General features: G+C 39.7%; 1 protein-coding gene across 1 annotated transcript in view; it reads left to right on the forward strand.

Annotated features, from left to right (window-relative positions):
- Positions 1–10,640, forward strand: part of snta1 (syntrophin, alpha 1) — a 32,449-nt gene that overhangs the window by 4,255 nt on the left and 17,554 nt on the right. The window contains exon 2 of the mRNA XM_005740008.1: positions 2,852–3,037. Coding sequence (XP_005740065.1) covers positions 2,852–3,037 — 186 coding nt within the window. The remainder of the gene's footprint in view (positions 1–2,851; positions 3,038–10,640) is intronic.

Raw genomic sequence — 10,640 nt, forward strand, 5'->3', positions numbered from 1 at the left:
AAAAAAAATATTTTTAACTGTTCCTTAAAGGTTTTGTCTCCTCATTGATTCAAATGTCTACTCTCTAAATGTGCCCCCATCCTTTTCTCTGCCAACGCTAAGTGTTTCTGACACCCTCCTCATCATCCCCTGGATACTTTAGCCCTTTTTCAGACTCACACTCTTTACCATAAAACCGATGACCTCCAAACTTGTTGGCCTTATGTCTAAACGAGCTTCACTTTTTTTTGTAAAAGTCATGATCTCTATCTTTCTAGGCCAGGCCGAGTAACATTTAAATATAACTTTATTAACGACACAAGTTTGAACTGCAGTCACATTAGCGGATAGCGTAAGGTTACCACTGCTGTCTCTCACATGCTGGTATGCTGAGCAGCACACACTGAGACGTTGCTCTTGTAGACAATGGCATGTTCAAAAGTGTTGCCACACTTGAGTAGAGCTTATGCTGACAATGCTTGTCTCCTTTTTTTATGGTAGAAAGCACTGGCTCCGTCATTGCCTTGGGCATGTCTGAATGAACCTGTGTGGAACATTAAAGTGATAGTGACCTATATTTGAATGCCGCCACTTTAACAGACTAATGAAGCCATTAATGTTACATTCATCATGTCTGAAAATGGCTTTAGAAACCAGTATCACTATATCCTAGAAACTCTCTTGCCTACTGTGCAACTGCTGTACTACATTTGAATCCTCTGTTATATGCACTGTGTGATCTTGAGCTATATCAGTCCATATCAGCTTTAATGAAGCCTTATTGTATGTTCACTCATATTGTCTGCAGTCGTTGTTGCAACTCTGTCCATTCACAGCAATTCTGTTAGATCTTCCAGTATTAATTATGTGGTTGGATTAGCTTATTTACTGTTATTATTCAGTTTTGTACAAGAGTGTAGTTACTTATTTAAAGAGTGTAATGAGTTGGGGCTATCTTGTGCCTGTTACCTCATGAATAAAATGTTAATTTAGTGGTATATAACATGCTAGGCCATGATATGTGTGTGTGTGTGTTCCTCCTTGGGTCTTCTGCAAAAGTCTGAGGTACTGCACAGAATCTTAGCTGTTCCTAGGACTGCACTGGACTTAGACCCCTAATGTTGTGCCTGTAATCTGCTGGAGCCACTCTTCCAGTTACATCTCCTAATGCTCCTGTTACCACTGGGACTATTATGGGCTTTACCTTCCACATCTGCTCCAGTTGTTCCCTGCTACTTCTCTGTTTTCTTGTGCTCCCTTTTCTCATGTTCCTGTCCCCTGGGACTGCCACATCTACGACCACTGTGGTCTTCTGCTCCGTGTCAACCACCACTATGTGTGGTTGGCTGGCCAGCAGCTGCTTGAAGTCCCACAGGACCTTAGCCTTGTTGTTCTCAACCACCTTCTGTGGTGTCCTCCATTGGGACTTGGGTACTTCTAACCCATATGAGGCACAGCTGTGCTTGCACACTATCCCAGCCACTTGGTTGTGTCTCTCAGTGTACACTGTCCCAGGTTACATCTCCTGCACCTTCCTGGTCCTGTTGACTGTGGCCTGTAGATCTCCAACGTTGATAGTAGAAGTCTCTCACACTCCATATACAATATGCAATATCCATTTACAATGTCACCCACTAAAAAAAAAACTGCAGTATTTTTTTGTATTGTAGTATAGTGAAGTCTATCATTTCTACCAGTTAGTTGTATCTACTTACAACCACAAAATGCTCTCTTAGAATGACTCTTATAGGCTTATAGGCAGATAACATGGTATCCATCTACTTTGGCTTCTGTATTTGTTGTTGGTTCTTCAGCTCCTTTTCAAAATGGCATTAATTAAACATGAACCTTAAAAAATATACCTAGCAGTATTGATAGTCATGCATGTTACTTAACTGTCCTGTGACAAATTCCCATATCTTTTTTAAGATTTAAAGTAATTACTCAAGTTTATAAGTTTAGTTATTTTTTTATTAAACATTTGATGATATACATAAAAGATAGCATCACCAACAAAGCTTTAAAACCCACATTAACTTATCTTTTCTTTAAGCTTTCTGGAACACCCTCGTTAATTCAGTGACTGAGTCAGTGAGGGCCACATATTGCCTCTGATTATACATCTATATGATGCTATGGTGCTCAGAATAGTGGATAAGTTCATCGTCCTGGTGGCGTGTGTAGAAGTTTTGATATTTTTAAGAATACTACATTGGGCGTCCAAAGAAATTTGCATGATAAAAATCCTCGCAGAGGGATCACCCAGAAGAAATAGCAAAAAAAAACCAAAACACAAAAAGCATTTTATCGTCTTTAAGACTATTTCTCACTAGCCTGAAGGCCAAAGTCCAGCTTTAAGCTGACATTAACGATGATATTTCACATGAAGTGCGGAAGCCCACCACAAGAGTTACAGCGCATCCATCAGCTTACTAGTTGACCTTCATTGTGTGACAAACAGACAAAGGGAGGGAGAGTCGGAGACACAGACCATAGTACAGTAGGCCGATCACTGTCTCCATCAGTTTTTATGTGCTCTTTTAACTGCAGTTTAGGTGACTAATGTTAAGGTGATAAGGGACAGAAACTGTTTATTTCATATTTATAACTACCAACCAGCCACACACTTTTTTAGTTTTATCACTCAGCTCTAACTTATACCTTCTGGTGTGAAGTCACAGTGAATTTAAGGGCATTTTTATCAGTGCTTTATTTACCAGCGTCCAAGAAAACACATAATTTGATTTGCTTTATATACTGCCAATAGGCCGTTCAAATAGGAACTACCAAACTGCTTTGTGAAGCTAATTAGTGGTAAAAGTTGGATTTTTCCACATGATTTTTAACTTGATTTTCTTGTCTGATCATGCAGGTGGCAAGGAAAACAAGATGCCAATCCTCATCTCCAAAATCTTTAAAGGCCTGGCTGCTGACCAGACCGAGGCCCTTTATGTTGGTGATGCCATACTCTCTGTCAATGGTTACGACTTACGAGAGGCCACGCATGACGAGGCTGTGCAAGCGTTAAAAAAAACCGGGAAAGAAGTCATCCTTGAAGGTAAGATAGTTTTCATTTAGCCAAAAAAAATCAGAGTACATCCTATGACTCTGACATTTTCTTCTTTGTCCAATTCAGTCTTTCTTTCATTGTTCTTCCTGTTGTGCACCCGCTTTGCTGTTCAGATGCTCTAAAAAGTGACAGGATATTAGAAGTTAACTACAAAACATGCAAAGAAGAAAAACTCCTCGTATTGCCAAATGATATAGTCCTCAGGGTATTAAAGTACGTAAGTTCTTATATCTCATCCACCCTCTGTACACCCCACAGCTCCAAATAGATACATAGGTAAAAATAATGAGAATGTTTGATACCTTGATATTCTTTATAGATTTTTCCAGACCTGATTCAGTCTTCCTCGAGGGTGAAAAATGACGAGCCGGGAGAGACGCTTCATTTAATCAAAACTTTGATCTGACTTCACCAGAAACATCCAAATAATGAGTTGAACTCAAACAGCGAGAGGAAAAGCCTCACTATTTAAGAATACTGTTAGGGCTCACACCTGTGAGCACCCCAGTATGCTAATGAACCGTCTTTCGATAATATTAAACCGTTTGACACTGATACGAAGTTAGGTTCATGTCAGAACTACTGCAAACTCATGGGATCCGGCTGGCTTTGCATAGGAAGCTTTGTGGTGGAGTCAGAAGGTGTATTCCCGTCCTTTTATGCTCACTCATTTGTGTGAGATGCTGGAGCAAGTGTACAATATCTCAGTCATTCTCTATTTCACTCTCAGTATATTCTTTCAGGGTATGTTCATGCATGGATGTAAATGTGACAGTCTGCCAGTGGGTGTAACACAACAAGGTGAATCTGAGATGTGAATTTTAATTGTGAAGACAGGGGGAAAGGATTAAAAACACTCTTTTCTCTTTCTAAATGATTGCTCAACAGGAATTTGGCATCTCCTGCCAAGCTGACACAGAAAGGACAGTGGTTGGTTCGAGTTGATATTATTCAGTGACGATGCTTCTCGTCTTCCAGATGAAAACCTAGTAGGTTTTTTTTTAGATACAAATTTTAATAATTATGTATTTTCTATCCTAAAAAAACAGAATTTGAAGTTTGACACAGGTTATTGAATCGCTATTTTTCTATGACACAGAATTTCTCAGGGTTAACTGGCACAGTAGGGCAGCTTCAGCAACTTAAGTCAGCACAGGAGATACAAGTAGCGCTATAGCCAGGGGAAATCATTGCAAATCCCCCTGTCTTACTTGTCCACAGTCAGGCAGAAAAGTGTTGATATCAGACAGCTCAACCGGTGCTGCTGTGTGATCTGACATGTCAGGAATCATTTCATGGGTTTCCCTCCCCCCTGAGGACCCGATAGAGGAGTGAGGAGGCAAAAGAGGCTCAGAGGCTCACTGAGGGGTATGTGTGCATGCACATTTTTGATGTTCTGCTGATGTATGTCTGTCTGACCAGGAGATGACTGGACTTCAGGATGCATATCTGTAGTGGAAATCTTGTGAGCATTTTACGGGAATAAAAGAAAACATCTTTAGGGTTGTGTGTTTTTTTGTTTTTTTTGTCCTGCTGCAATTTTCAAGATTGCACCTTTATTTCAGGACTATTCTGTATCATGATAATGCTTGAAAATACCGATGACATAAAGTTCATGTACAGTGCTTATTTTGGTTTTGGCATTTTGTCAAGATACTCACAAACACAGTGAGAAGCAAGCTCCTTTTTGGCACCACTCTAGTGTTAAAGGTCAGGGTAGCACTCTCTTTTACATGTGCACAGCAACAAACACACACCACTGCTGTGCTCACGGCAGTTTTCAGCGCTCTGTTAAATTCATAACACAGACGGCCTTGACTGAGATCAAGGAGAAACGGCCTCCATCATATTAAAATATCTTGACTATATGAACAGTAACACTTGAATCTGTCAGATAAACCCTTTCACAACATTTACAGGAGTTAAGGCATATTAGACACCTGGTTAGCATTCTGTACCTTTGCTGGGATTTTTTTTCCTTTCCAACTCTTTTGAAAGTCAAGTGATAAAATATTTTGTATTAAACACATATCTGCCCGCTCAGATTAATGCAATTTGATTGCTACAGCAGCACATGTAGGGTATTAATGTCAAGGTCTGCTTTAGCAGTATAATCAAAGGCTTCAAGGACACTAGGTTTTTCTTTAATGATGTGCTAGCTTAAGGTTTTTCTTAAGAATTGTCTGTGTGTGTGCATAAAATTAGAACATTAAAAACAGGAAAATTGCTCATTAGAACCAGTTTTGTGAGGGGTTAAGCATTTCCAGCGGCACATATGTGGCACAGCTGGGTATGATTTTACCAGTGTTTACTTTATCGATTTATAATGAGTCACATGATTTTAAATAGGCCACACAGTTGCTTAGCAGCCAATAGTACAGGAAAAGGGCAACAGTGGGCAGCTCCCAGGTGTGACCATGAAGGTGCGTAAAGCCTCTCACTGTAAATAGGAATTTGTGAATATTCTGTGTTTTTATTTTTTTGGCGGAAAACAATTAGAGCTAGCTTTCTTCACCTTACTTGTGGCCCTTATATTATATTGTTGATGGAATATCAATGGATGTGTATGAGAAAGATAGCACATGGGGTGGGGGGTGAGGGTGGGGGTATCAGATAAATATAACAGGCCAGATGAAGCCATAAAAGCACAGCTGCCAGCATTTCTTCACAGCGACATTTATGGCCTGACTGCTTATGTGTGAGTGTGCGAACATGCGGTGTCTTTACCTGTGTGTGTGCTTCTGCTGCATCACAACCTGTTCTTTTCACATTTTCCAGTCACAGCAACAACTTTTAGGCTTAGGATCAGGAGGAATGATGAGATTTATATATGAGTTTTGTAAAATGTTAACTGTGAAAACATCATGGACCAATTAGGCATTGTTTGATGAAGTGAAGGTGTACAACTGTGATGTTTCCATAAATGACAAATGAATGAGCAGCAGTTTGTCATTACTGCTGTGTTTCTATCCATTCTTAATTTGGACTCTTACTGAAAATGCATCTGCCGTTGCAGCCAGCTCGCCAGCCAAGACAATGTGCGCATCCACTCCACTATGTACATGCACAGAGTTATAAAACTTCGTGTGTGTAGGTGTGTGAGTTCATGTGCGTGTGTGAGTCTGTGAGAGAGAGAGAGCGCGCAATACCGGGTGGAGGGTTGGAATAGTTTGGTGGGAGAATTGTTCCCTGGGCAACCAAGGTTTGACTAAAAGGACACAAACAAAGAAACTATAGTGCCACATAGAACACAAATTTCCACTATCACATAAACACACACACACACACACGCACACGCACACACACACAGAGGAAGGGAGGATAAAGAGGCTGCAAAGGACAGGTCAGGACATTGAGGCAAGTGTGAATGTGAAGGGGTGGGTTGGGGGTGGGTACATGCTGTCCATGTTTCCAAGGTGTCCCAGAAGTCAAGTTTAAGTTTTTTTTTTATTGTACGGGAAAGAATGTAACACATCACACAGTGAGAGCTCCCGTGATGAACAAGGTGGAAGGCTGCTTAGTATCTGTGCAGACATGAGCTCCTGCAGTAGAAGGTTAAACTCAGAAAACAAGTACACAGGATTACATTTATTTTGAGCTTTCGTAATCGTTTTTATACCTCGTTTGGTAAAGTCTAGTCATGCCTGCAACCCATGTCTGAAGTCCATCAGGACAGAGCCAGCAATGGCTAGGCCAAGTAAAGTGTCACAGTTAAGCCAAATAAACAGGCGCTAAAGATAATTAATGGTCACAAAACTGCCAAATTAGCTGGAGTTGCTCTCGACAGTCAACACTTTCTAGTGTAGTAGTAAAGATGGAGATTTATCAAAGAGGTCGAGTATCAATTTTGCAACTGAAGGAGAAGATAAAAGGCAGTTTTCATTTTAGAGCATAAAATTTCAAGTGGGGATTATTTAAACGAATAATACGAATGTGATTTACTGAAGGTTTGTGGTAGGCAATTCAATGCAAGTTGTGTGTCATTAACAGTTGTTAAATGACAAAAACAGATGCCTGATATTGCTTTGATGTTTGCCACTAAGAGTTTATTTGGAATGACTGTGGGAGATGTTATCAGAATGACCGCATAACTGAGGTGGATTGCTCAAAGCTTTGAGTGTGGTATCCTTTGGCTCCTTCCTGCAGTTTGTCATGGAGTCCTTATCCTGAATGATTAGAGCAGAGCTCCAATAATATAGCTGATGAAACAGTATAGAACCTTACTGTTCTTATTAACATTTGACGTTATCAAGATACTGAGAGTCAGTATTAAAACAATTTTGTATTTTCTTTTTTTTGTTTCATGTTTTTTGTCACAATGAAACATCTGTGTGTCATCATTCAGCAGCGTACATAGGAAGCTCTGCAACATCACCAACAGATTTTTTCATTTCTTGTTTCATAACTTAACTCTGTTATCACATCTGCGACATGCTATATGGATATATATGTTGAAATAAAAAAATGTATAGTGAGTGTTGGATTATGGTGGGTTCCTGAAAAAGTCCAAAGTTAAAATTTTGAGTTCCCATTTGGATTTTTTTTTTGAGGAATGCCTTTTCAACCCAGATTTCCCACTAAAAAGTTGGAGCAGGCCGGCATACCCTGAGTTAGAAATTGCGGCAGTGAACATAAACAGTAGTAAAACTGTAAACCTTTGATCTGTAATGCCACTGTAGTGTATTTTTGACTCAATAAATAAGCCATAAATAGATCATAGATCAGGCTCTGTCAATGAACGGAAAAAATAAGCACTGCTCTGTATTGCTATTCATACCTGAGTTGCTCTCCCTTGCTACGGCTGACAAAAAATTCAGTTTTTCCTGCCGTATTCTGGAACGTCGGTCACTTTCGTGTTCCGTAAAATCTCAGCAAAAATCATTCCGTCATTAACACATGCATGGGGCAAGATCAGTAATTTTTGGTGTTCTTTGACACATCCTACAGCTTTAGCACACACAGATTGCAGGTTTGTATGATAAAAATGTTTGCAATATTGCAGCTTTATTGTTAGGATAAATCCAGTGCTCTACCTGAGCTACAATATTTATCCAGAGAATGGCTGTCTTACCCTGGAAGACCCCACACAGTCCCCAGTAATTTCTAAAAGAGAATTTCCCTTTCCATCAAAAGCGTATCAGTTCTGCTTCAACTGCTGCTCATTGATCTGGATTGCCATGCTGTTTCTGGAGAGAAACACATGCCTAACACCTATGCTTACACTGTACTACCTTCCTTGGCAGATTACTTGCTTGCTCATTGGGTGCTCCTTTCTGATGAGTGTGCACTCTTCTTGGTAGAATGTGTTGGTCATTATTCAAATGAAATGCTTATGTATTTGTTTATAAATAAAGAATTCAGCTTCCACCTGCACATTTTTTCTGTGTGTCTGCAACCTTACGCTACTTTGCCCCATCTAATACATTTGGCCATAAAGCAGAATGATGAGAGATGTGATCATTTCCTCATTTAAATAAGGAAAAACATGAATGGTCTTACAGCATACTTACAGTATGTCCTCAAAAGCATACAGATTCTCCTCAGGGGTCTTCAGTGTATTGTGCTTATTTGGACAAAGGAGAAATATCTAAAGTAGCTAAGAAAAGAATTTTAAAAAATCTATACCAAAGTATAGAAATAATATTACCTATACAAGATGTGCTTGTCTGTAGTCTTAAATTGCTGAAATGTTCAATGTTTAAAGGTGCATTAAAAAAAGTACATTTTGGTCATGGTGTGATTCAAAGGTTTGTGCTTGTGTTTGTGCTTAATGTCAACCTGATGTTCAGCAGAGTTGGAGATTCTGTGTGTTTGTGTGATTCTGTGTACAGAGGGAGAATGAGGGATGGAATGAGACAAAGAGCTTAAGACACAGAGAATCACAGAGTTTCTTATGCCCATTTCTCAGGACACTTGCAGTTCTCTCTGTCCTGTCTTTTTCATTAGGGTAGCTGTTCTCTGGCCCAGTGCACGCATAGTCAGGGATTAAATAGGCTTAGTTATGGAAGCTCTATAGTTGCAGTCTTTCCTTTGTCTAAAATTATTTTAGCAGGAATGGTATATGTTTTGGACATGTCCTGTTAGTTGTATAAAGCATCCTAATGTCTGTTATCCCTGCTGGGAGGTTGGTTAGTTAGAATTATTTATTGACTTTGTTCCCATTTATTCCTGTTAGAGAAAAGTGTGTCAGTTTCAAAAGTGAGATGTGGTTAAAACAAATTAGAATTGAAGAAGCTTCTTGGATGAGATGTGAAACGTCAGGTTAAAACAAATCTTAATTTCTTATTCTCGTAGGCTGTTTAGAAAAAAAGTACAGCATTGCTAAACTTGATGACACGTACAAAAAAAATTACTTTTCAAACCTTGTGATAAGTTGCATGATTAGGTTTCTTAATTGCATATATTTTCTTAACCACTTACCCGATTCAGGGTTTCAAGGTGGCTTGCAGCCCAAGAACTTGCAAGTAAGGTTAAGTGGCAATTCTAAATTAGCTGGATGTGAGACTGTCTCTCTTAGACAGACCTTTCTGTGGTGCATACAGCTTTTCCTCCAGTGTTAAATGGAGGAGATACTAGATTATACTAATTTATAATTATGTAATCTCCCACATTTGGTAACTTTTTGTTCCTTTAAATTCTTTGAAATATGTCAGTAAGATGCTTTGCCAAATAGGACATGTTCGGTCTGCGTAGGTTTAAAACATCTTTTATAGATGTTTTTTGTGGCCTTGCCCTGACTCTTGGCTGTGTGATGTTTGAGTTGGCTTTGTCAACACACTGTGGATTGTCTGCCCACGGGAGTGCAAGTAGAGTGCTGCAAACACACACACACACCCACAAACATAGACACTCAAATTCCTGGGTGTCACACATTTAGTCAACTTTGCAGATTTGTCCTGATTTAAACATCGTCATTGATGGCATGCTATTGTGAACCATTTCCAGTATACTGAACAACGGTCGATGTGCATGTTTTTTCTGAACTGTAACTGCTAGCCAGCACCTTCTGTGCATTTCCCATCAGTTGTTAATTTTTAGCCACACTGTGTAGCCAGTTGCACAGTGTGATGCTGTGTAAATGGCTACACATGTATCACATGTGCCAGGGACCAAGAGATAACTATCAGTGACGGCTTGTGTTGAGTCATGTGTTGCTACGCTGTTCAGGCTGTGCCTTTCATGCAGGCTGTATTTTGAATCTGAATCATTATGTCTCTTAAGATGAAGACTCAGTGAACACAGTGTGTGCACATTTGACTGTATTTAATAAATGTGGCTCCATCATCCCCCCAGACCTAAGGGTATTAATACTTGCTATGAAGCTGTCAGATTGTGAACATCCAATATGCTCAAACGGGAATGTGTTTCAGGAGTGCCTGAGGTGAGACTTGATTTGAAGAGGTTCATTTGTGTTTGTGATAAGTGTTGGCTGAAGGATGCTTTGTCAGCATTCTCAACTAGAGCTAACTCCAGACTTAATCTCTCCGATGTCTCGCTCTCACACATTCACGCAACTCAGGCCTCTTTCTCTCTTATGTACAGTGGGGCAAAAAAGTATTTAGTCAGCCACCGATTGTGCAAGTTCCCCCAC

The sequence above is a fragment of the Pundamilia nyererei genome, unplaced genomic scaffold (genome assembly GCF_000239375.1).
Source record: "Pundamilia nyererei isolate P.nyererei 1_Seehausen unplaced genomic scaffold, PunNye1.0 scaffold00096, whole genome shotgun sequence".
NCBI lineage: Eukaryota > Metazoa > Chordata > Actinopteri > Cichliformes > Cichlidae > Pundamilia > Pundamilia nyererei.